Source organism: Canis lupus, chromosome 5, assembly GCF_011100685.1.
Source record: "Canis lupus familiaris isolate Mischka breed German Shepherd chromosome 5, alternate assembly UU_Cfam_GSD_1.0, whole genome shotgun sequence".
NCBI classification, from domain to species: domain Eukaryota; kingdom Metazoa; phylum Chordata; class Mammalia; order Carnivora; family Canidae; genus Canis; species Canis lupus.
Genome location: NC_049226.1, coordinates 35,180,804 through 35,206,080, shown reverse-complemented (window position 1 = coordinate 35,206,080; position 25,277 = coordinate 35,180,804). Strand labels below are relative to the sequence as shown.

General features: G+C 47.0%; 2 protein-coding genes and 2 long non-coding RNA genes across 8 annotated transcripts in view; 1 reads left to right on the top strand and 3 right to left on the bottom strand.

Annotated features, from left to right (window-relative positions):
• Positions 1-1,374, bottom strand: part of LOC119871854 — a 9,830-nt gene extending 8,456 nt beyond the window's left edge. For both annotated transcript variants that reach the window (XR_005359506.1, XR_005359507.1), the window contains exon 1: positions 1,294-1,374. This is a non-coding gene — a long non-coding RNA (uncharacterized LOC119871854). The remainder of the gene's footprint in view (positions 1-1,293) is intronic.
• TMEM220 (transmembrane protein 220) lies at positions 770-12,310 on the top strand. Of its 3 annotated transcripts, none has more exons than XM_038536888.1 (6): positions 770-921; positions 1,497-1,526; positions 5,443-5,503; positions 7,431-7,554; positions 8,907-8,966; positions 10,838-12,310. In XM_038536888.1, the coding sequence occupies exons 1-6, from the start codon at positions 829-831 to the stop codon at positions 10,971-10,973; spliced, it is 504 nt and encodes a 167-aa protein (XP_038392816.1). In that variant the 5' UTR covers positions 770-828; the 3' UTR covers positions 10,974-12,310. The 3 variants fall into 3 exon arrangements, with proteins under 3 accessions (XP_038392816.1, XP_038392814.1, XP_038392815.1); XM_038536886.1 differs by having other exon boundaries at positions 1,497-1,613; XM_038536887.1 differs by lacking the exon at positions 8,907-8,966 and having other exon boundaries at positions 1,497-1,613.
• Positions 6,435-11,062, bottom strand: LOC119871855. The gene is made up of 2 exons (XR_005359508.1): positions 10,625-11,062; positions 6,435-6,644 (listed from the first exon to the last, which is right to left on the bottom strand). It is a non-coding gene; the product is annotated as an uncharacterized LOC119871855 (long non-coding RNA).
• ADPRM (ADP-ribose/CDP-alcohol diphosphatase, manganese dependent) lies at positions 11,417-25,274 on the bottom strand. 2 transcript variants are annotated; one of them, XM_038536885.1, is made up of 4 exons: positions 25,173-25,274; positions 19,615-20,226; positions 18,602-18,718; positions 11,417-11,601 (listed from the first exon to the last, which is right to left on the bottom strand). In XM_038536885.1, the coding sequence occupies exons 2-4, from the start codon at positions 20,207-20,209 to the stop codon at positions 11,432-11,434; spliced, it is 882 nt and encodes a 293-aa protein (XP_038392813.1). In that variant the 5' UTR covers positions 20,210-20,226; positions 25,173-25,274; the 3' UTR covers positions 11,417-11,431. The 2 variants fall into 2 exon arrangements, with proteins under 2 accessions (XP_038392813.1, XP_038392812.1); XM_038536884.1 differs by lacking the exon at positions 11,417-11,601 and adding an exon at positions 14,424-15,181.
• Between the last annotated feature and the right edge of the window lie 3 nt (positions 25,275-25,277).

The following is a 25,277-nucleotide window of genomic DNA, read 5'->3' as shown; positions in this document are numbered from 1 at the left end:
CCGCCCCGCCCCGCCGCCCCGACGCCCTACCCGGTGCAGAGCCCGCCCCGCCCCGCCGCCCCGCCGCCCCGCCTGGTGCAGAGCCCGCCCCGCCCCGCAGCCCCGCCAGGTGCAGAGCCCGCCCCGCCCCGCCGCCCCGACGCCCCGCCCGGTGCAGAGCCCGCCCCGCCCCGCCGCCCCGACGCCCCGCCCGGTGCAGAGCCCGCCCCGCCCCGCCGCCCCGACGCCCCGCCGCCCCGCCTGGTGCAGAGCCCGCCCCGCCCCGTCCCCCGACGCCCTACCCGGTGCAGAGCCCGCCCCGCCCCGCAGCCCCGACGCCCTACCCGGTGCAGAGCCCGCCCCGCCCCGCCCCGCCGCCCCGCCGCCCCGACGCCCCGCCCGGTGCAGAGCCCGCCCCGCCCCGCCCCCCGACGCCCCGCCCGGTGCAGAGCCCGCCCCGCCCCGCCCCGCCGCCCCGACTCCCCGCCCGGTGCAGAGCCCGCCCCGCCCCGCCCCGCCGCCCCGACGCCCCGCCTGGTGCAGAGCCCGCCCCGCCCCGCAGCCCCGACGCCCCGCCTGGTGCAGAGCCCGCCCCGCCCCGCAGCCCCGCCGCCCCGCCGCCCCGCCTGGTGCAGAGCCCGCCCCGCCCCGACCCCGCAGCCCCGCCCCGCCCGGTGCAGAGCCCGCCCCGCCCCGCCGCCCCGCCTGGTGCAGAGCCCGCCCCGCCCCGCCCCCCGACGCCCCGCCCGGTGCCGAGCCCGCCCCGCCCCGCCCCGCCCCGCAGCCCGGACGTCCTGCCCGGTGCCGAGCCCAGCCCTGCGGTCGCCGGGTCCCGAGCCGCCGGCAGCCATGGCTCCTGCGGCGGGGCGCTGGGCCCCCGGCCTGTGGCGGGCCTGCAACTGGCTCATGGCCGCCTTCTTCGCGCTGGCGGCCTTGGTGCAGGTCAGCGCCTCGGCCCCGGGCGGCGGGCGGCGGGCGGCGGGCGAGGGGCCTGCGGGTGGTGCAGGGCGCCGGGCTTCGAGCTCCGCCCCGGCCCGGCGCGCGGTGTAGACTAACCGGGCCCTGCCGGAAGGGGACGAAGATTGGGGTCACGCCCCGGCGCCCCGCCCCCCCAACCCCCCGGCCGCGAGGTGGCGAGTCCACGTGACCGTCGGCACCCCCCCCCCCCCCCGACCCCCACGAGCCACGTGCTGGGAGGAGCGGGACGAGAGGACGCAGCCCGGGATGGGGCCCGGCACGGCTCGGCCCCGCGAGTCCGCCTCGCCCCCCCGCCCCAGCCGTCCTTACTCCCGAAGCCTGGAGCCCCCACAGTACCTCCGTCCGACCTCCGTGCGGTTCCGTGCTCCGGCGTGTGGCTGCGCTCGGCCGGCGGCCCGGCCCCCCCCCCCCTCCGACCCCGCCCCCGCCCCCGCGGATCCTCTAGCCCTCGTGTGGCCCCGCCGCCCAGCAGCGTCTGCCCGGAGCTGGGCTGCAGCACCACGCGACGCCCGCTAACGCCCGGTGTTCTGGCTTTGCAGGTGAATGACCCAGATGCACAACTGTGGATGGTGAGTAGGCGCCGCTTCCGCCGGCAGGAACCGCGGGCCCGCACCAAACACACAGCCTCATCGATTAGTCCCGCCTCCCTCCCTTGTGTACGTAAAACTTAGACATCGGATCACTCGTAAGCCCTCTTCCCTAGAATACCAGGGGAGAGGGACCAGAGGGGTGATGTAATGTGTGTATGAGAGAGAATTCAGGATTTTCCCGAGACCTGAGGGGCCTTTCCGCAGTATTCCCTCCCAAGACACACAGTAGACCTCCCAAGGTCAACTGAACCGTTCCTCCTGAGTTTCCACCCGGAAACTCCAACAAACATTTGACCAGAAAATGGCAGGCTTAGGGATTGAGGTTCTTCTTATTCAGTGAGTTGTGTTTATAAAAAGTAATTAAAGCCCGAAAAATCTACAGAATACATTTAACCGGTGCTCTGATGGAACTATTTGGAGGAGGATCGTTCCATACACTTTCAAAACTATCTGGATTTTGCCCAGTTTCTTTCAAAACAGATACGTAGGACTGTGGAGTATCAGCAATGAGATGTTTTTCGACTTTGGAACACTATTGGCAACGAATGAAAGTGTTTGGATCCGTAATGCGAAATTCTGTTTTGTTTTTTTGTTTTTTTTTTTTTTTTTTTTTTTTTTAGTGCAGTAGAACTTATTCTGACATCGCTTATTGTCCAGATCACATGCCCTTGCATCAAATCAAATTGCCTCTTCCTGAGCACTCTGGTCCATATCCTGAGTTCCAAATATTATTTCCCTGCAGGCAAGCCTCCCAACACCCAGCTTAATGCTGAATTTCCAAAAGACTGCTAGATCTGTCCACCTGTATGTCACACTGACCCCTCCAACACCCCAAGGTCTCTATGGCCTCTTTTCCTCCTAAACCCCCTCCTCCTCCGGACTCGCCCATTTCTGTCAGCAGAAATCATCCTCGGGGACATCCTTGGTCCCAACCAGGCATCTCTAACATCCCTCACCCAGTTCCTTGCCACCACCTTTGAGATCCTTCCAAAAAATAAAATGAAGAACAAAGCAATCCAGCCAAACCCAATCTAGGTCTAACTGTTTATCTGTATGGTATGTGTATACTTTCCCTCCCACCTTATGCTTAGGTGACACCATGTCCCCAAAGACATCCTCCCTTCTTGCCAGTTTCACCCTCCATCACCTCCCAGGTGGACTCCTGTAATAGCTTCTTAATTCTCAGAGCTGCCTCTAACCTCTTGCACTCCTTGAACAATCTCCACATTTTCACTTCCTGTTTCAAAAACTTCCCTAATCTCCCAAGATCCCTGAGTTACAACTCCCCAGGGCGCTCAAGGCCTACCAGTGTGGCTCCAACCCACGTTCCCACCTTGGTCTTGGAAGCCTGATCCACCTATAATACTTACTGCACTTTGCCCCTAGGATTCCTGTATGTCATACTCTAGCTTCAAAGTCCATCTCAAAAAATCCCTCTGTCTCTTTTCCATAGGTTCCAACTGTCCTTCCTTTGAACCTTTAACGCTAACACATTCTGCTTTACATTCAAGCTGGTTCTGTACATGCCAGCTTCTGGGAAAACAGGGACCAGTTCTTCCTCCTTGGTGGTCCTCAGGCAACCTAACACACAGCCCTCCTATGGCAGCCGTTCTGTGTTGACTCCTGCATGAAAGCATGCACAGATGAGCCAATACTGGGTAACTGGGCCTTGGGGGCTTGTACCACGCCTGACTCATTTTCATGTCCCCTACTTCATCTTGCTCACGGGAGGATGCCTGTATTAGGATGCATGCATACAGGAGCAAATAATGGAAAATCTGACTAGCAAGAGGTTATAAAAAGAGAGCATCTCACTTAACAAGAAGTCCAGAGGCTGCTGCCTAATGACCCACAATGTCATCAAAGACCTGGGCTTTCTGGGTTTCTTCTCTGTCACTTCCAATGTGTGGGTGATGTATCCTCTCATGTTCACAAAATGGCTGCTGCAGCTCCAAGCATCCTGCCCAGATGAGAGCATCCCAAGCAGGAAGAAACAAGACAGGAGCAAAACAATTTTTCCTCCTATGCTTTCTTCCCTTTTATCAGGGAGGAAATGTTACCCAAGAAGCCCTTCAGACAGGCTGCTATGCAGTATGTGCATACCCATAAGGTTTATGGTCTGGGATCCATCCTGCTTGGTCAATGTCTGTGCATACTGGTTGTTAAAATGCTCTGAGTATCAGCCTTGCCCCTACAAGACTTCTTACAATTTATGGCTGGAGCATGATCACCCCTAGCTGAAGAGGCTGGGAAAACAAATTGGCTTTTATAATGGCTGGTGGACAAGGGAGAGAGACATTAAGAATGAATGCCATGGGGGGGTGCTTGGCTGGCTCATAAAAAATAAAAGACCTTATAAGTGGGTTCTACTGAATTCATTATTGAGTATTTATACTGTGTATTATATTACCTTGTACTAGAAACCATTATTTTCGGTCTCCTTGTCCTCAAAAAGAATTATTTATCTTATTTGAGATAGAGAAAAGCGTTTAAGGATTAACATGGCACAACTGCCATGAAAACCCACTATGTAAAGGGTTACTTTATTCATATGTTTACAATATAAAGAAATAAGATCTTAGATCCCTTAATCTGTTAATAACAGATATCTGATACACGTGAGTGCACATTTTAAGAAAATTTCTGCCAAACATTTCTTACAGAGAGCACAGTTAAATGTTGTATGATATGTGTGTAACTTCTCTCTCTCTCATTCTCTCTCCTTTCTTCTCTTTCTCAGTGGTTAAGTCATGTAGGTTTTCATTAGGGGAAAATCACTCCTTACTGCTCCAAGTGTGGACCTTAGAACAACAGCAGCGGCATCCCCTGGGAGCTTGTTAGAAAAGCAGAACTTGGCCATACCCCAGACTTCTAGAATCAGATCTGCATTTTAACAAGCTTTCCAGGTGATTCGTATACACACTGAACTTTGGGAAGGTCTGGTCTTAACCCTCAATAGCATGAATGCCTATGTGTGAGAGGTGACCAGACTTGCAGATGTCAGGACTGGCCATCATTAGGGATGGAGTAGGAAAGATAAACACCAAGTGTGTAATCCAGATGCCCTCTCTCCCTGGGATCAAGACAGACCTGTTTCTCTGGTGAAAGCAAAGCACTTAAAATGCACAGCTGTGACAACTCCCAGATAAGGAAAGATTTTTGACATGAGCATCATGGTTGATACGGCGGGTAAGCAGCTAAGTTTCCTGGAAACTCATCATGCCTCCTGTATACCTACCATTCATATTCTACTCACCCTCTGCCCACAACACACAGGCCAGAGCAGGTCTGGCTAGAGTTGGCTTGCTGTGCATGAGGCTTGAAAACAGGCCTCCTCAGGCCAGGCTTCCACACTCCCAAACAGCTGGTCAGCAGTTTCCAAAATGATGAGCCTGATCTTACCTGATGCGGACACTGTAAGTCAATTTTCTGTGGTCTCACCTGCAGAACTGGAGTATTGAGCAGGGTGGGCCACAGGGTCAGACCCAGCAGGGCCTTCCAGCTGACCGTGGCTGCTCCTGCCAGACTTTTCAGATCAGTTGCTTTTGTGTGAGTGGGGAAAGACCACGTGGGCACAGACGTTGCTTGAGAGAAACTCTGGAGGTCAATGTGTCTTGAGACCCAAGCTCTGCTCAATGCCAGCGCGCAGAGCCGAACCAGTTTTTCCTGAAGTAGCCTACAGTCTAGGAGGAAGGCAGGTAAAATTACACCCTGGCATGGCAAGTGCCGTAACAGCAGAAGTTACAACTTCCTCAACTGTTACTGCAAGGACTGGCAAATCCTGCAGCAGGACGGCCCCCGGGGCCACCTCTGTGTACTCCCTAGATTCTTCTGAACATCTCCTAAGTCAGGCATACTTCTTACCCCATGTAATCTCCTCCCTCTTCGCTCACAGGTGGTGTACATGATACCTGCAGCGCTGAGCCTGCTTGTTGGACTTAACCCTCTTGTCACGGGTATGGATGCTGGATTCTGCACGGACACGTAGCAGATCAGATATCTGACAATAACGACAGACTCTCGGGGGAAAACACGGGGCTCTCCAGGTCTCCTCATTCCTGATAACACAAGGAGCTAATTTTAATCTAGATCACCCTTGCCCATCTTCAGGCAGAGTTCACACGGACCTGCCACACCAAGATAGCCTCTTATCAGCTTGGAACCCAAGGTCGCTTACGCTGGTGTGGAACACAATTGTGCAGTGTAGCCCACGAGAGAGAAGGGCTTTGGTCAGCACGCTGATCAGCAACAGAGTACAAACCTTGTGTCTCTAGAGTCAGTGGCAACCAGGGTCTATTACGTGTTTCCTCTTTATCAGTTCTTCTTAACTCTAATACCACTCCCAGTAACCACTTTTTCAATCAACATGTGTGTATATGGGCTACTTATTTAGGGAAACGGTTTATATAATGTCCATACGGTGTCTAGGTTTTTCATAATACATCTTGTTCTCCCTAACTTCCTTCTGTGCCATCATAGTACCTACAGCAATTTACTGCATGCTTTTATATGTTTTCCTCTGCTAGGCTGTAAGTCCCTTAAAAGTGGGACTGGGTCTAGCCTATCTTTGCCCAAGCCTAGCTGAAATATGGCCAGGAATATGGTAGGTATTTAATGCTTGTTGAATGTGAACAGATGGCTGTAAAACAGAGGCTTTATCATAGACTTTGTAACCTGCTCCTTGGAAGATCTATATCCATCTCCGGTGGGTATACAGGTAACAAAATTTACTTAAAATAGTTGGTTTCTATTGCCCACAGGCTGCCTCCCTCCATGCTAGGCAAAACATAGTTGCTTTACCTTTTATGGCCCAAAGACTCTCAGTAAACCTTGAGTTGGACAGTTTTATACCATAAAACAGTGCCTAATAAACAAACAAACAAAAAATACATTTTACATTGTTTACTAACGTTTTCTTATTAATAGGGGCTGTAAGTCCTGATGGGTCATTCTTCAGGGTCATGAAAACCAGTGGATGGGCCTTCAAAGTCCTCAGGGGCCTTGGAATAAAGACCAGTGGTTCCCAAGTGGGTGGGGAACACTCTTGTCCTCTGGATGCACAGGCTCCTGGTACGTGCCTGGAACTCTTGTCTGCATCTGTAAGGTGTATTAGGGCTCCATTAGTTGCAGGCAAGGAACAAACTCAAATGGGCTATGAGTTCAAAAGGAGACGGACTGGGATACTGGACTGAGAAAATCAGAGGTGGTGCTAGCTTCAGGTGCTGGTGGTGGCTCAGAACTTAAACTTGTCTGCACCTCACAGTCCCACCATATGCCGCTCTGGCTTCAATCCTGGGCCCCTCATGATAGTCTGACAGCTCAAAGTTCACTTCTCTGTGATGCTCTGTCCAACAGAAGATCAAACCTGCTTCTCAGATAGCTCCGCAGCAGTCTCAGAATTGAGCTGTGGGCCCCAATTTGTCGTCTCTTCATCCAGAGCCAAATCATGGTTGCTAACAGGATGAAATGTGTTGACTAATCAAGCTAAGGTCCAATAGTCTGGGACACATGGCCTGGTATGTGGGAAGGATAGATCCCCAATGAAAACAAGGGGTAGTTATCTTAGAAACAAGACATGTTGGAAACTGCAAAATAAATGTCCACCTGAGTTTATTATTACTGCTTTAACCTTTCTGATGTCCCCCAAAACAAAACTTAAACCCCAGGTTTTTTTTAAGTAGGCTCTATTGCCCAGTGTGGGGCTTGAACTCATGACCCCAAGATCAAGAGTCCCATGCTGTATAGACTGAGCCAGCCGGGCACCACCCCAGCTTTTTCTGAAGGCTTTACCTAATAGGAGACTATGGCAGAGCAGACACAAAGAGATCATTTTTCGCTGGGATGTGGTTCCATGATTAACAGCACCAGAATATCTATTTTTAGGCAACTTTATCTGGAAGAGTGTCTCCACAATACACATACTCGTTTGTATCGTGTGGGCTGTCAGCTTGGCGTGCCACCTCTGGCTTCACTCCCAACAGAACATCTTACATGAGGAAGAAGGCAGGTGAGCTGTGACCTTTGCTCCTTGGAAGGGGTGGGTTGGAGCTGAGAAATCAGTTCCTCTGTAACCCCGTATCTGTGAAATCAGTTCCTCTGTAACCCCGTATCTGCACCGTGATGACTCAGCTACCCTAACTACACCCAGAGGAGCAGGGAAGGTATTATCTCCTTGATAAGCTGAAGAAACAGAAAATGAGCCAGGATTCACACCCAGCATCGTGTACCACATTCCACAACCACTACCAGAGGCAGTCAGCGTACTGGTTATGTTACCGTTGGGCATTTGACCTTGGCTCCCTTACAGTGAATGAGCAACAATACCATACGGTAATAGTCCAGTCTTACAAGGTGAAAACTCCATCAGCATTCTGATTTAGTTGTGGTTCTGGCCAAAAATCTTATCTACAAATGTGATCAGCTCCCTCAGAGGTCAGTATGTTAAGTCAACCTCCCATCAGCCTTGCCCAGCAATGTCCCATGTCATCCCTATTTTCTCATCTCTTCCTTTGCTTCACGCCACCCTTGACTCCCTGGCCTCACGCACGGCCCCTTTTTCCTTTCTGTCCATCCTACTGCTAACATCTACTAATACTAAGATTTAGAGATGGATAAGGTAATCATTCCTGGAGAGGTGCTACTTTGTTGTAGGCCCTAGTCCTTGGAAAACTGGATAGCAAATGAGGTTGGGTCTGCCCATGGGATTATAAGCCAAATGGGTCGATTCAATTCCACCAGCATGAGGCCCATGAGTTATGGTGAGCTTCCAGTGGTACCATGGCCAAACATGACCTTTCTACTTTATGTAAAAGATGTGTGCTTTTAACATATATTTCTAGAAGCATATACCCACCCCAGAATCATTAGTCTGACTCATAAGAATCATTTGTCTCCACTAAGATGTGACCCAATTGCAGCATGCACTCAATTATTTATGGATCTGAGTTCATCCTGCCCAACAGTGAACACTCTAAAACAATGTAAAACTGATGCCTGATATATCTGGGGTTGCACATGCACCAGTTTCCTTGGTTGTACTATATTCTTCCCAATGACCTGAAATAAGTGATTTATTTGTGGTTTTGTTTTGTTGGGTTTCTTTGTCCACTTAGAAGTTGGGGAACGGGGATGGAATTCACATCTACCTCAGAAGATGAAATTTATTTTCATATAAGGCTTTAAGCTGAAAAAAAGTAATTTTTGACTCATGACCAGATTTGAAAGTATTCTGTAGATCCTGTATATCTTGGGGTAAGGTCATCCGATAATCAGTAGACGCTAGCGGTCATGGGGAGAATGGGATGATATGCATCTCACTTGCAGTTACTTCAAAAATCTGAAATGTATGCTGTTTTATAGGGAGCTGTTTGGTCTGGTGATTATCACAGTATGGATGAGTCTATGTCACAGTTCATCAAAGTAAGTTTTCAGCTCTCATTAGCTAAAAACAGATATCTTCAGGTTGGTGAGGTCAGATAGGCAAGTGAAAGTATATGCAAACAAGAATCTTTGAAAGAAATCTTTCCTTTTCCTATGGAAACCTTTAACAAACACTTCCAGAAAACAGAAAAAAAGGAACACTTTACAATTCATGTTACAAGGACAGAATAATCTTGATACCAAAACTTGACAAGAACATTTAAAAAAAGGGAGAGGGAAGAAAAGCAAAGAAATTACACAGCAGTCTCATGACTGCAGACTGAAAAATCCTAAACAAAGCATTAGGGAATCAAATCCCGCAATATATAACCCAACCACCAGGTTGGGTTTATTCTAGGAACACAGTTTAACATTCGAAAACCAACCACTGTTTTCTATCACATTAACAGAATAAAAGAAAAAATAAACTGTCTTTTCAATCTATTCAGAAAGAACATTTGGTAAGATTCCTCATCTGTTCACAAGAGCTGTTGGAAAACAGGTGTAGAAAGGAACTGAACCTGATAAGTGGCATCAGCACCAAAGTTTGATACTCAGTGGTGAGCAGCTGAAAACTGTGTCTGAGATCGGGAGTGAGCAGGGGTTAGCCTCCATTGCAACTTGTGCTCAACACTGCTCTAGCTTGTATTGTGGCCAGTCCAAAAAGGCAAGAAAAAGAAATAAGAGGCACAACAATTGGAAAAGAAAAATGTTCATTATCTACGGCTGACATGATTGCATATGCAAAAAAAAATCAAACAGAATCTAAAACATGACTAGAGTGAGTTTAGCATGACTGCTAGATGAATGATGAATGTACTGAAACCAACTGCATTTTTATCAACAAGTAACAGACAATGATAAAAACAAAGTTAATCATAAATAATAATATCAAGAAATCAACTCTCTAGGTGTAAATCTAGAAAGACATAGGCAAAATCTACAAATAAAACTATAAAACACTGTAGGAGAAATTAAAGACCACCTAAGAAAGTGGAGGGATAAACCTGTGCTGGTAAAAGGATAAACTAATCAAAGAGTGGAATCTAGAAACAGGTCCACACACGAGCAGACCCTTGACTTATGACAGAGGTGGCAGTGCAGGTGCTGCAATGAAAGGCAGACTTCTCAACAAATAGTGTGGGATCAAGGGAAAGCCCATATGGACAATCTTTCCCTAGCTAACTTTCATAAGCATCAATTCCAGGTGGATTGCTCTAATGTGAGAAGCAGAACAGTAAGACTCCTAGAGAAGATAAGCCCAAATCTCCAAGACCTTGGGGAGGCAAAGTTTTCTTAAAAAGGATGCAGAAATCATAAGGAATAGATCAATTTTAACACTGCCTAATTAACCAGTGACTTCAGTTCCTCAAAAGACATCCATATGTGAGTGGGAAAAGCCATTTGCAACACATACAACAACAAAGATTTGCATTAAGAATGAAGAACTCGGGATCCCTGGGTGGCGCAGCGGTTTAGCGCCTGCCTTTGGCCCAGGGCGTGATCCTGGAGACCCGGGATCGAATCCCACGTCGGGCTCCCAGTGCATGGAGCCTGCTTTTCCCTCTGCCTGTGTCTCTGCCTCTCTCTCTCTGTGTGACTATCATAAATAAATAAAATAAAAAAAAAAAAAAAGAATGAAGAACTCCTGGGGGTACCTGGGTGACTCAGTCGGTTGTGTCCAAGACTTGATTGCAGGTCTCTATCTCAGGGTGGTGGGTTTGAGTCCCACGTTGGGCTCCAGGCTGGGCATGGAGCCTACTTTGTAAAAAAAAATGTGCTCACCTAATTCCACCTTTGTATTTGTTTCCAAAGCAACCCATAATTTTTATTGGATTTTTATTGCTAATAATTCCTGTGGGTCTTTATAGGAATCCAGCTGGTGGAAGAATTCAGTTGGCTACTGCTGTTGTAATCACTCTCCTCCCATTTATCTCTTGGATCTACATATACATCAACAAGGAGATGCGGTCCTCCTGGCCAACTCACTGCAAAACAGTAATTTAAATGAAGTCAAGAATCCTGTTCTTAAAATGAGTATTGTTGATCAATTGTTTATAAACATATGTAACCAGCCAATATATGTAAGAAGCCAATTTCCTAGGAGTTTATTTCAGGTAATTTGAGCTAATATTAGAGATGATTTTTTAAAAAATTCTAAGAACTTTCTGAGGATGCCTACAATACAGCATAGGATTGCAGGGGACTGGAAAGAGATAGGGGTCTGACATTATGTTGTGTCACCATGTAGTAGAAAGGGCAGCAGAACAAAAGTTCAGGAATATGAATTCTAACTCAGCTTACCACTATCTATATGACTTGGGCAAACATATGAACCTCCTGGTGGATATCTTCATCTGCAAAATAGGATTAATGCCAGATCTTCTACTCACTTGTGCAGTAGTTGCAAGGATTAAACTGGAGAATAGGAGAGCACTCCAAAAGTACCAAGTGCTACTAAGGGATTACACGTGATTAAAACAGGAAAGCAGGGTTTGAGTGCTGTGATGGAAACAGAGGTTCAAGAAAGGGCTGTGCCCCTGGACTGAACTCACCGTATGCAGGACCAGCGCAGTGCCATGAACGAAACGAAGATGCCAAATGAACGAGCATGTAGCATAAAGGAATTTGGGACCAAAAGGAAAGAGGGAATATTAACCACATTGTAAATGAAAAAGAAGACCAAGATCTATACACATTTAAAAAAATAATAAATGTCAAAGGTAGCCCTGGGGAGAAGACCATTTTAGCACATTGTCTGTGCTCTCCAATGTGACAACCTGCATTACCATAACCGTGATGCATACACACACACACACACACACACACACACATACACAACATGGTAACGTCACCACGGTGCATATGTACATGCACAGACATGAGAACATCACTGTGGTGCATACTCCGTGACATGGTAGCATAACATGGTAACAGAACCATAACGTGTTGCACTGAGTGCTTGAAATGTGGCCAGAATGGGGCAGTAAAATTCTACTTTGTTCATTTTAATTTTAAAACATAATTCAATTATGAGAAAACTTGTAAAAGTGTTTTGGAACAACTTGTGTATGTGACTCTACTTCTTTAACCTCAAGTTTTATATCTAAATATAGATCAAGTATTTCCAGTGAAAATATTTGTCATGTCCAATGGATGGGTTATAAAGTATAAAATACACACTGGATTTTAAAGACAGTACAAAAAATGCAAAATGTTCTTATATTGATTACATGTTGAAATGATGTTTTAGATATATTTGAGTTAATATAAACTATACCAATTAAAATTGTTATGGTTATCTGTTTGCATTTACTTTGTAAAATGTGACTGCTTTTAAATTACTTCTGTGGCTCACATTGTATTTTTGTTGGATGGCAAATTTTTTTATACATGCTAGCTTATGGAGTCCAAATCTCATTTTATGAGATTGAGGAAATATTTCACTCAAAAAATATTTATACTCTCTATCAAAAGAGTGGAAATAAGTCTGGCCAAGTGTCTATTTTTACACCTTTTAATACAACATTAACTATTCAATAGATATTTGTTAAAGAAGGTATGTATGGTTTTTTGTTTTACACAATGGACACTGGACAGGCAAAATTCTCTATTAAGATTTAGATGAGAGAAAAGGAAGAAAAAAATCTAGTCAATATTAAAGCAAATAATGTGAAATTTATTTTAAGGGCCAATAAGATACATATGAAGGCTTTCAGTGTTCCAGTAAACATTTAGCTTATGTGATACTTATGGTTTTTACATCTCTTTTAATGTTAACTACTAAAATCACACGTGAAAAATGGATTCCTTTGCAAATTCTATGTAGGATCTATGTAACCTCCAGGTAATGCCTGACTCTACTTAAAAAGATGGTAATATTCCAATTTTTTAAAAAAGTAGTGTTCCAAATATACTTTCATCCTATCTGCACCTCCGGTATCACTACGAATTCCAAGATTATAGGCAGTTCCTTTTGTATCTTGATAAGCATGGAAAAACTTGGAAGAGCACTGCCTCCTGAGGAGTCCTTCTTACTGAGATTGTTGTAAACTCTATTTCTCAAGTGAATTTCAGTGAACGCCAGGTCTCTAGTACCCAAGCCTCTTGCCTTCCCACTCGCCTTTTTCCTTCCCTCTGGCACTGGTCTCCCATCAGCCTCTCAGGGACATGGATCCAATCACAGTCTCCCCAGTGGAAACGGGGGGCTCCCTGTGGTCTGACAAGCCCAGTTCCAACTGTGGGCTCACCATTCAAGGCTCTTCACGACATGGCCCTGTTAGCTTCCCGTGCTATGTCTTGCCATGACCCTAGGCACCTTTTGGTGAATCTTCACAGTGTCCCTCATCACTCCTACAGTCTGCATGCCCTCTGACTTCTGCTGAGTCTACTCTGCCTACCTGTCAAAACCATGTTCCTCCTCTTTCATGTCATTTCTGATCCCATTAAACAAAATTGAACTCCCCCTGGCCCCCACACACCCAGGCCCTTCTGCACATGTCTGCATCTGTGGGTGGTAAGGTCAGTGAATGCAGGAAGCACACTAGTTACCTCTCTGGTGGGGGGACTCACAGCTCTCAAGGATATGCAGGTCCTGGTCCCCAGAACCTGGGACCATCACCTTGCATCACAAACCAGGCTTTGCAGAGACGATCAAGGTGCAGATCTTGAGATGGGGAGAGAATCCTGGATCCTCCAGGGGACGCCTGGAGATAATCACAATTGTCCTGACAAAAGGCAGGCAGGCAGAGGGAGGTCTGAAGAGGCTATGATGTGGGCTTTGAGGATGGAGGGACGGGCCAGGAGCCAGGAATAGATTGCAGGAAGTGGGCTCTAGAAGCTGGGAAAGGCAAGGAAGCGGATTCTGTTGCAGGGAGTCTCTGGTGGCAGGAAGGCAGGCCTGTCAATACCTTGAACTCAGCCCAAGGCAAATGGCTCAGGCTCCTGGCCTCTAGAACTGTAAGAGCACAGACGTGCTGCTGGAAGCCACCAACGTGGCGGTAATCTGCCACAGCAGCCCCAGAACGGGGGCACACGGATGCTGACTAGAACTGCTTTTTACTCTCTCGATGTTTTTTAGGTCCTGAGTCAAACTTCCTCTACACTTAATGGTCCCTTTGCTCTCTAGTAAATGTTGCCACAAATAAGCCTTAGCATGTAGGACAACTGAGTTAACATGCTCCATTTGTCTAGAGGGAGTGAGGAGTAAATTCATAGAGCCCCTGTGGTCTCTGGCTGCTAGAGATGAGCTGCTGTCCAAAGACACCTGGCCGGCAGGCACACAGCTGCACTGGCCTCTGGTCCTGCTTTGCTTAGAATCACAAGGCGACCACATGACTCCTCAGGAGGCCCTGCTCATAGCCTCATATGGGAGAGACCACACATCTGTCTGAAACAGCTTATTTGTTGTTTATAAAACACAGATATAAGCCTATAAATGTCCAAACACGATGGGTATTCTGAGCAAAAAAGGTCCAAAGTTTATTCACACAGCAGGATAAACAGAGAAAGTTTACCTGAGCGTATTTTATTTTTTTTATTACGAATTTTAAATTACATAGGTAATACATGAATACATCCTCCTTGTAAAAAGTAAAAAATTTCCGATAAGGCTAAATGAAGTCAGTTTTGAGAATGATACCACCCTCCGCCCCCTCGGTCTCCTCCCTGGCTGATTCATGCTGCTTTCATTCATTCTGTTTCCAATCCTCAGCACTGGATATGTTATCCCAAAAAATGACATTTCAGAGTGTCTCATGAGCTAACGCACACTGAGGCCACAAATACATTTCGTTGTGCAAAGAGAATGCTAAACAATGAGCCTGAGGATTTCTGGGGGGTGGGGGGAGATAAACAAAAACAACACTCAACCACCACTCTGTAAAGGTAAACAGGTAAATCAGACTAAAATTGGGAAGCGTTCTCCTTCTTGTAATTCATAATTCTGTCTGGAACTCTGCCTCTCCCTTTCAACATCATTTTGTCAGGATAGACATAAACCGTGCCAAAGGCCTGGCTGTCCGGAGCCGTCTCAATAACCCCTTCTAGGTTGATGTGGTGCACACCAAAAGGATCCTCAGAGTAGCCACCATCGTGAGTGTGACCGGCGAAGAAACACACCACACACTTGTGAGACCAAATGACTGCCAGGGCATCTCTGTAATTCCAGGCCAGGCACACACTGTCAGAGGCCTCTGGGTAAATGGGAAGATGGCCTGTTAGTTAAAGAGAAGAAAAGTTATGAGCCAACTAAGAAATATCTCTTTCATCAAAACAAATGGCTAAAAACTAGTACTTGGAAAAAAAAAAAAAAGGAGGGAGGCATTGCTACTTATTTCCAATAGACTAAGACCACAGAGAATCCATGTACGTGAGGAACTAGATCATCTACAGCCTCATCTCTGCAGCGTAGAGGGGGAGACAGTCTACGCACATGGGGAGAGGCCTCCATCTGGGCAGAACCCCTGAGATCCCTACAGCCTACAGCGTCCGAAGAGGCACGAGTGTCGGGAAAAACCAAGGCAGGCCCATGCAGAACGGTCCGCAAGGGTGGCCAGAAGCCAGGCAGATGCGATGCTGGAGTCCAGTCTCTTACACAGAAAGAAAGACCCCTAATTTAAGAACAGTGTAGGGATGAGTCATGGGTTATATGTCATTCATACAGACAGTGCTTTAAAACTGATTCATGCTGCTTTAAACACCTCCATGAGATCACATAGCCAGAGCCATTTTACAGATGAGAAAAGTGAGGTAAAGCAGGGAATATTTATCCTAGGTCCTGCAGGAGATACATGGAAGGAGAGGCGGGAGAATTTCGAATTCCTGACGCCAAGACACACAGGCGGTCATGTCATGTATCACTCTGGAGCACAGGCACAAAAGCTCACTCAGCTTTGCTTCTTCCCCTTAAATCACTTTCCTGTTTTATTACTATAAACGGTTATTTTTATTCTAAATTTTTATTATGAATATTTTTATTCTGTTTAATACCTATCAGTTTGTAATACAATTTAAAAAGGGGGGTGTTAACAGATTCCTAAAGAGTCAAAAGAGTCAGAAGAACTTAGTGAGCGTGGGCACAGGCGCGCACACACACACCCCACGGGTGTGTGCACACACGACCACTCCTGAAGCCATGATGTCTCAGAGTCCACAGAGGCTGGTGACTCTCCAGATTGAGGCATGACTCTGGACTCCTCTGACACAGTGACCTGCTCCCCGTCCTTGAAATGCTGGACTGCCAGGACACCACCAGTCCCCCTTGTTTCCCTCCAACCTTGATGACCATGAATTATCACTCCCCTTGGTGGGCTGCTCATCTCCCCACTCCCTACTAGGAGGGCCTCAATGCTTGGTCCCTGGGCTGTGCTTCTCTGTTTACACCTAATGTGACCTAGTAATTACACCATCTCCAATGTCTCTGGCATTCTTTCCACTCCCACGTGTTTATACCCAGCCCAGACTTTCACTCTGCATTTCAGCCTCAAACATCCAAAGTGCTTACTTGATGTCTCCAATGATGCCTAACAGGCATCTGAAACTTAACCTTTTCACAGCCGAACTTTTGGACTCCCCACCCCACATCCCCTCTTGCTGCAACAAATAGCAAGGCCAGCCTTCTAACTGCATGGCCCAAACCCCAGAGGCAGAGGCAAAATGACCTCTCAATACCCAAAATGGAAGTCAAAGAGCAAAGGAGAACAACAACAACAACAAAAATTGCTATTAGCCATTTAAAACTCTGCTATAAAAAAAACTGTGATCAAGGGTTTCTTCATCAGGTGTCTGAGCTCACAGTGAAGGGAGTATGAATATAGGACATGGCTAACATCCACAGGGGGCATAAAAGGAAATGAAAGAAATCCAGGACAGGGTGGGAAAGGAGATGGGGTGGACTCCAGTCTCAGCCAAAAGCAGGAACTACCGACAGAACTGTGTCATTTATCTCAGTCTCCTGAGCTTCAGGATGAAAGGGTTGACGGTATGACCCGTAGGTCCCTCTCAGCTCCAGTATTCTCTGAAGCGACCAAACAGCAGAGACAAGTGAAGTGTCCCGATTTTTAAGACCACCTACTGAAGAGCCAATGTCACATCACGCCAATAACCCCAGGGCACCCTGTTTTCTCTGAGTGTCAGATGACACTTGGTACTCCCATGGCAGCATAGACACTCCCACTCCACCTACACGTTTTCTCCACTTCGGTGAAAGAGTCACGACTATTTATGGAGGTGTACTTTTAGATCATCAGCTATCAGAATAGCTTGTCATCTTCAAGGGGTTTTCATGTTCCTAATTCCATTTGGTGCAATCCAGAGAAAAACAGTAGCTTGTAAGTTCAAACACTTACCCAGACTCACACAGCGCACAGAAACAAATGCATACGGAACAGTCCCCTGCCCTGGGGACCCCGGGCACAGGCAGCTCAGCCATTATGCCACATCAATTCTACACCTAGGATCTAAACTCCATGCGCAAACCAAGTACACCAGCCACACTGCAAATCCAGAATTCAGTTCTCCATGTGCGTGCATGTGGGCACACACGTGTGCACACATCTGTAGCTGAGTGTGTATTAAGTACCTCCTGATTGCCACAACCTGTGATGACAGCCCGTCTGCAAGAAGATTCTAGGTGGAAATAACATCAATCTCATTTCCTCACAGGCATGTGGCAGACAGTCCAGAACTGAAGTACCCACTGCCAGCAGCGTCTCTAATGCTCATGCCATTACCAGCTCTGGTTCCACCAGACAGCTGAGGCCTCTGGCTGATGGCCACTGTGCTGAGCAGCAGGTCTCCTGAGGCTGAGGTCTGGAATGGGGCCTGGCCTGAATTTCCCACTCACATATTATAGTCGACCCATGAACAAAGGTTCGAACTGCGCGGGTCCACTTATCCACATGATTTTACAATAAATACAGTGAATGCATTTTCTCTTCCTTACGATTTTCTTAGTAACATTTTCTTTTCTCTGCCTCACTTATTTAAGAAGATAGTATACGATACACATAACATACAAAACATGTGCCAATCCACCATCATCAGTAAGGCTTCCAACCAAGAGTAGGCCATCTGTAGTCAAGTTCCTAGGGAGTCACAAGTTATCCATGGATTTTCGACTGTGGGGGGGCAGTGCCCCTGACCCGCATGCTGTCCAAGGGTCAAGTGTACTACAAAAATGACCCCAGGTGCTGAAATTCTCCTTGGAAACCTAAAAGGCCATCTCACAGGCACTAACATACAGCAAGATGTTTTCCCTACTTTATAGTCCTTTCCTGACTGGATTGTACACGTCGATCTTATACTCAGGTTCTCCATAAAGAAAGGAAGGTATTCATCTGACAGCAAGAAAAATATTATTAGGGGATCCCTGGGTGGCTCAGCGGTTTGGCGCCTGCCTTTGGCCCAGGGCACGATCCTGGAGTCCCAGGATCGAGTCCCACGTCAGGCTCCCAGCATGGAGCCTGCTTCTCCCTCCTCTCTCTCTGTCTCTTTCTATGTCTATCATAAGTAAATAAATAAATCTTTAAAAAAAAAAGTAATTTAAAAAAAGGAAAAATATTATTAGGTATACCTTCAAACCTCACTTTCCCATTCTCTAAATGCTGGCATAATCAAGTAATATAAATACTTACTCACAATCACCACCTTTTCCTGGTTTGTGTCAGAGAACGTAAGAACTTCATTCAACCAGTTAAGCTGCTCTTGGCTGAATCCTCCATTAAACTGGACAAATTGGGGCTCAGAGAGTCCTGAAATGAACGCAGTACATCAGACACATCAGCTCTTACCTCCTCTGGGCATGCACACTTGGCTAACATGGGGACACTTGTACTTTTCTGTAGGAAAATGTGGCAGCACTTGACTTAAATAGGAAATGACAAGAATTGAGAGCAACATACAGATAAATTGCCCATATCCCACTTGTCTGCTAACCTTGCTAGCTCCGCGTTACATTGAACACCAAACACAGGCTCCTGACTGTGTCCACGGAGACAATCACCTTGCACCCCATTGGCCATTTCCTGTGTCCTTTAATGATGCCAGGGTGTCACTGTACTCAGTACCTTTCCATCTGTCCCCCTCTCTGTCCTGAACACTCCGCCCATCCCACACTTCCCAAGGACAACCTCAATGTCCTTCCAAGCATTTAAGTTTCTGCTTCAATGTTTTTCCTCCCTGGAGAGGCCACCTCTGACCAGCTAAGCTAAAACACTATCCTGAGTCCTTGTCTTCAACATTACACATAATTTTCCTGGCAGCATTTATTGCTGTGGACATAATTCTGTTTGTTTTTGGTTTGTCCTGCCCACCTACTTCTCTTGCTTCCTCCACTCCACCCATCCCATTAAAAAAAAAAAAAAAAACCCATCCACAAAGGTGACACTGTCAGCATTACTTCTGGCTCTGAAGAGCTAGCCCTGGAAAAAGGGACTGGCCCAGAGCAGGCTTTCAGATACCCGTTAAATGAATGAATCTTGAACCAGCTGCAACCAATCCATGCGCCGTGAGGCCTGTGAGAAATCCTGCCCCTGAACGACAGCGACAATATACTTTTACCTTAATCATCCATCTTCCTGCTGAATAAAAGGTAGCTGAAGAATGTAAAGACAATGTATTAGATTCTCAGCTCAAAGGAATAATTCACCTTGCGGACTATTCAACTCCGAATTAGGATTGTGCTCCCTCAGTATCTTCAGACACTGCTGGTATTTTGGAGAGGACTGATCCACGCCTAAGACACTCAAGTCGTAAGCATCCAGTAAAATGAACCGGAAGTGAGGGAACGGGACAAAGTGATAGGCATAGTAATCCTCCGAAGGCACAGTCTCAGGGTGATGCACAATCTGGTCTTCTAAAAACTTTGTGTTAAGTTTAGAATTCATCAGGTAGTTTCTGCTGAAGTTATAGAACTCATGGTTCCCCCACGTGTGGTGAACCGGGACTTTAAGCATCTGGAAAGTGTTCATAACAAGTTCTAGCGACTTCTCGGAGGCTTTATACTGTGCGTTGTATCCATCAATGATATCTCCAAGCTGAAGCACACAGCGGGGTAGGCGGCCCTCTGTATTCCAGTGTTCAATGGCACCCCGCAAGTGAAGAAGACTATGTCTGTAGTACCTCCGCCTGTTTCCTTGGAAATTATAGCCATCTTCTAAATCAGCATATTGAATGTCTGCTATTACCCCAAAGGAGAAGAGAAGCTCTGAATTCTCACTCAGGGTTCCAGGCTTATCGTCCATAACCTCCAAACAGCTTTCTAGATAAATGAGATGAAGGAAAAAAACGTTATAATGCTATAAACATTTTACTTTTCCAAATGGGCCGAAGAGGATGGTAAAGTATTAATAATAAAGAGAGAAACACATGAGCCTTCAAGTCCAATTGTCCTGGAGACAAAGTACCAAGTCCTTGAAACAGTTTAGCCCTCTCCTCTGTAAAATAACCTCTATTCTTCAGAAGAGAAACAATTTACAAAAAAAGGTATTATCCTATTATTGAACAGGCATTCTAAATCCAGGAAAGTCAAATTCACATCTGGTAGAACTTGTGATTTTTAAGAAATCTACACTAGTTTTTTTACACATACACACAGTACTTTCTTCCACAAACACAAAAAATAATTCTATCACAACCTCAGGATTTTTATAGAAAGTTACATATTACACTTGTTCATTGTACTTTGGCTAGGTTCCTGTTACAGGTTATTTTGTGTCAGGCCAGATCTTTTCTCTTCTTTGGCGTGTAGGTTGCTTGAAAGAACTTGCTCATATTTTCTATCTGGAATAACAGGGGGAAGAGATGAAGAAAGGAGAGGAATCATTTTAAATAAAGAAACTAAATCCAGCACAAAAACTAGCTATAATATTGATGTGATGATCTTCATTTCTGAGAAATGGTTCTTGGTTATTCAACAGCTGGATTCGAATTTGAACCAGCTTTTTTTTAAACATGAATATTAACTACCCTCACAACCAAAATGGAAAATACATCATCTTTTCTTCTCACATGTGATCTGTGCCCTGCCACACTAGCCGAGAACAAAGGAGTTAGACCTGAAAATCTATTATTTTATTAGATTATTTACAATCTAAATTTATAACCATTTGTAATGCCTCAAAAGAGCCAAAACCACTAAGAATTAAATTAAAAACCAAAGGCCATGACCCTAAAGAATCAACTACTCTTACTATAAAGTCTATGGCAATAGACTGCACCATGGCATCTAAGTTTATTAAAGCTCCTTGTTTCTAAAACAACTTCATGTGGAATTTCTAAAATTACTTTCAGACTCCTGGTCTCCAGCGGCCCCTACCGCTACTGAGTTCTCTTTAATCATCCGCAGACGTGTGAAATCCTAGCTGACAGAGGGCTGCTGTCCGAGGTGGGGGTGACAACTCCACAGCCCATAAGGGAGCCAGACTTCAATTTGAGAATCAGAGGTCTCTTTTCATTCTGAAATCACTGTCACTAAAGGACACACATTCTATGTGATCCACCCAATTACTTTCCTTTCTTCCTTAATTGGATTGGGTAGAACTAGCCCTAACACAGGTATAAAGCAGCACTAGAAAAAGGCTAGAAATCCTGAAGAGCAGCTTGGTGTTATAACACTTTTTTTTTTTTCATTTGCTCGTTTCCTTCTGCAGTCCCCATCCGAAAACCCCAGTAGATACCAGGGCAGCTATTATGTGTGCAGGGTGGGGGAGATCATCTGATTTGAAGGGTGGAGAACTCAGATACATAAAATATCAAATTCATCTAAGTTAGATGAAAATCTGTAGTCTTATTTGGTTTCAAATATTTGTGATTCAAAATACAGATTAGTAGGAGAATCCAAACAGAAGATAACTGGGTACATGTTATCACTGGAACATGATTACCAGAGCTTAAGAGAAAGCAGATTCTGGGGAGGCTTTTATCCCTTGCCAAATGTGCTTGTTTGTTTTTGTCTTTAAACTTAGAGGCTGTAGGGACGCCTGGGTGGCTCAGTGGCTGAGCATCTGCCTTCATTCAGCTCAGGTCATGATCTCGGAGTCCAGGCATCGAGTCCAACGTAGGGCTCCCCATGGGGAGCCTGATTCTCCCTCTGCCTATGTCTCTGCCTCTCTGTGTCTCTCATGAATAAATAAATCTTTAAAAATAAATAAATAAACTCAGAGGCTATAAGGTGATGATCTGTATGGCGGATCTCCCAGAGGGAGCTTTTAGTGATCTTCTAGGAGAAGCCATTATTTTTGCCTGCCTAGTTAGTATTCATTTCCTATTCTTCTGGTAATAGCAGCCCTAGTCTCTCTAGGCATCCACACAAATCCCTGCATTGCTGCATGTGCTATGACCTTTACCCCCTGGCTATGCACGTGTCTGAAAAGCACACACATGACCCCGGCCTGGCCTGTAAGTGCCCAGTTTCCCTCTGATCAGTTGGAAGTAAGCATATCACCCTGAGCATTAGCGCAGGGGCTTTTGCTGCAACCACATTTGTGAAGCTGACAACGAAGGCCAGAGCTGCTGGGGAAGGTTACCTGAGAAGAAGCCCAACCTGGAAGGAAGCACATTTGAATGATGCAAAGAAGTCAAGTCCTGGAAACATCAGTTGAATACTGGGATCCACCTGTTCCTGCTAGAACTACTCTTGGTCATTCAATTCCATCAGCCATTACATTCTCCTCTGAGGGCTCAGTTGGTTAAGTGTCCGATTCTTGGTTCGACTCAGGTCATGATCTCAGGAGCCCCCTCGGCATTCGGCACAGAGCTCGCTTAGGATTCTCTCTCCCATTCTCTCTCTGCCCCTCCCACCCTCATGCTCACACACTCCCTCTCCCTCTCTCAAATAAATAAATAAATAAATAAATAAATAAATAAATAAATAAATAAATAAATTTTCCTCTGAATCTAGTCAAATTGAACTGGCTCTAAGATTCCTGTCATGTTATATGAAAAGTCCCATCAGATACACCTTTCACTGGAATACAGTTCAATTTAGAGAAGAAACTCAAGGGTAAACTAAGATTTGCCAACTTTTTCAAGAAAATTAAGCAATGTGCAGGGAAGCAGTGAGGGCCACACACTTCAAAACAGTAATGTGTTCTGGGGGAAGAAAAGAGATCAGAAATGTCCAAGACATACAGCAGGGAACATACAGTTTTACAAAATAAAGACATTACTTTTAAACACAGAAATGCAAACTGATACTGCCATCTGTTAAAGATGTGAAGCAAGCAGGAGAGACAAGGCTACGTGTAAGGAAAGACTATTAGGATCAGAAGTAAGTCAGGCGGGTCCAAAAAACCCCAGTGGGCAGGGAACTGACTCTATCCACTAGTTCATGCCTTTTGTCTCTTATTGTATGGTTCTGGGAGGTGCCAGGGAGCTCAAAAAGACTGTCCTGGTGGACAGAGAGAGGAAAAAGAAAACCCAGACACCTCCAATGAGGAAATGCAGAATTAATAAACGTGCCAATGCCATGGGACTTTGTCAAAATACCCTGCATCCTCCACCAGATACACACACAGAGTGGGTGAGTGGAGGATGACTGCTGAAGCCGATAATGGGCACGTGAGGTTTGCGCTCTCTTGCTTTTCTGCATGTTTCTAAATGTCTATGAAGTTTTTAAAAAGTTTAGAGAAGAAAAAAGTCTGGACAAATCAAAAGATCCAAGGAAATAATGTGCTCTTGAAAAGAAAGGAAAATCCCGGGTTTTAAGTGAGGTTTATTCTAAAAGTTTGGAGTGCACCGTTATTTGTGAAGTTACCTAGGTTTTACTTAAGAGGCAGGAGGATGGCTGCTGAAAGCTTTGAAATTGGAAGACCTGAAAGTGACCTGCAGTCCCAGGTTTTCCTAAAGGGAAATAACTCTCATGGGCACTTGTGAGATTCAACTAATGTATTTTTAATTACCTGAAAATATATCTGCCTAGTGAATCTCAAGATAACCAAAACAACAAACCAAAACATTTTATAGAACAAAATAGAGTAGAAAATTTGTATGACTGACATAATTAACACACAGTGGAGCAATGAGAAAGATGAACAAAATTTTTAGATGTTCACTGCCTGAAGGAGGAAGGTATTTTTGTGTCTTTTTGGCAATTGGGGGAAAAACTTCTCCCAGGGCGGGGAAATAGCCACCGAAACAGGCAAGTAGGAGAACCCTCACCCACGGGAAACCTCAGGGCAGAAAAATTAGTTTGAGAAGGATCTGAAGTGCGGAACCTGGGACACCTGGGGGGGCTCAGTGGCTGAGCGTCTGCCTTCGGCTCGGGGCGTGACCCTGGGGTCCTGGGATCGAGTCCAGCATCCAGCTCCCTGCAGGGAGCCTGCTTCTCCCTCTGCCTGTGTCTCTGCCTCTCTCTGTGTCTTTCCTGAATAAATTAAAAAAAAAAAAGTGCAGAACTTCCAGAAAATCCCAGTTCAACTCGGGAATGAAGAAATGCGGGTATCAGCAGAGTCCAGCCTGACTGTGGAGGGAGGAGCACACTCACTCGGCGAGTTATGCCGGCTGCACACCCACACGCAGTGGGGCACGCGGGGGCTTCTGCTCGGGGCAAGCTCCCTGAGACAAGGCAGGCAGGAGCAGAATCTGAAGTCAAGGAGGAGAAGTAGAAGGGTTTTTCTTTGCCCCCGCCCCACGTGTTTTTCTGTTTTGGCAATCCAGCGCGGAGGTGGGCAGGGCACGGGAGGCCTTAGGGGTGCAGACACCGGGATGGAAACACAGGCAAAGAGGCCGCGTGTGCACAAGCTGCAGCTGCAGCAGCCCGCGAGGATGCTCGGGGCCCGCGAGGACGGCTGGGCTGTCCCCGGCCTGGCGCCAGGCGCGGTCCCAGGGAGGACGTCATCCGCACACCTGAAGCCCGGCCAGCCCGGCGCCAGAGGTGCCCCGAGGTCGCCGGGGGGTGCGGGGTTCGCCCCGAGCCGACGCACCGGGAGCGCACACTCGGCGCCGCGCTCACCGCCCCAGCCCGCCCAGGGCCACCCCCGGGAGTAAGCCCCGGACGCCGAGTGCAACGGGCCGGCCCGCACCCCAGGACCGATGCAGCGGGGGCCGCGCGGCTGGGGGTGCTGCCCGGGCGGTCCGCGCCCGCGCCCGCGCCCGAGCCCGAGCCCGCCGCAGCCGCCCGCGCCCGCCCACGCCCGCGCCCGCCCGCGCCGCCAAGCCCCCGCCCAGCCGCGGCCGGACCCGCCTCCGCCGCGAGGAACCACCTACCGCGCGCCGGCTCCGCGGCCGCGGGCTCCCTGGCTACCGGCTGGGCGACCTCGCCACCAGCGAGCCGAGCGGAAAGAGCGGCCCCCTGCGACTTCCGGAGGAAGT

Bases quoted from the DNA above. Each gene is read 5' to 3' on its own strand.
- TMEM220 (XM_038536886.1), top strand. From the start codon at position 829: ATGGCTCCTGCGGCGGGGCGCTGGGCCCCCGGCCTGTGGCGGGCCTGC. The intron at 1,614-5,442 runs GTACGTAAAACT...CTTCGCTCACAG, and splicing joins GTCCCGCCTCCCTCCCTTGT to GTGGTGTACATGATACCTGC. The intron at 7,555-8,906 runs GTGAGCTGTGAC...GCTGTTTTATAG, and splicing joins TTACATGAGGAAGAAGGCAG to GGAGCTGTTTGGTCTGGTGA.
- ADPRM (XM_038536884.1), bottom strand. From the start codon at position 20,209: ATGGACGATAAGCCTGGAACCCTGAGTGAGAATTCAGAGCTTCTCTTC. The intron at 18,719-19,614 runs GTGAATTATTCC...CGTTCATTTCAG, and splicing joins GGAGTTGAATAGTCCGCAAG to GACTCTCTGAGCCCCAATTT. The intron at 15,182-18,601 runs GTAAGTATTTAT...TTTAACTAACAG, and splicing joins GGAAAAGGTGGTGATTGTGA to GCCATCTTCCCATTTACCCA.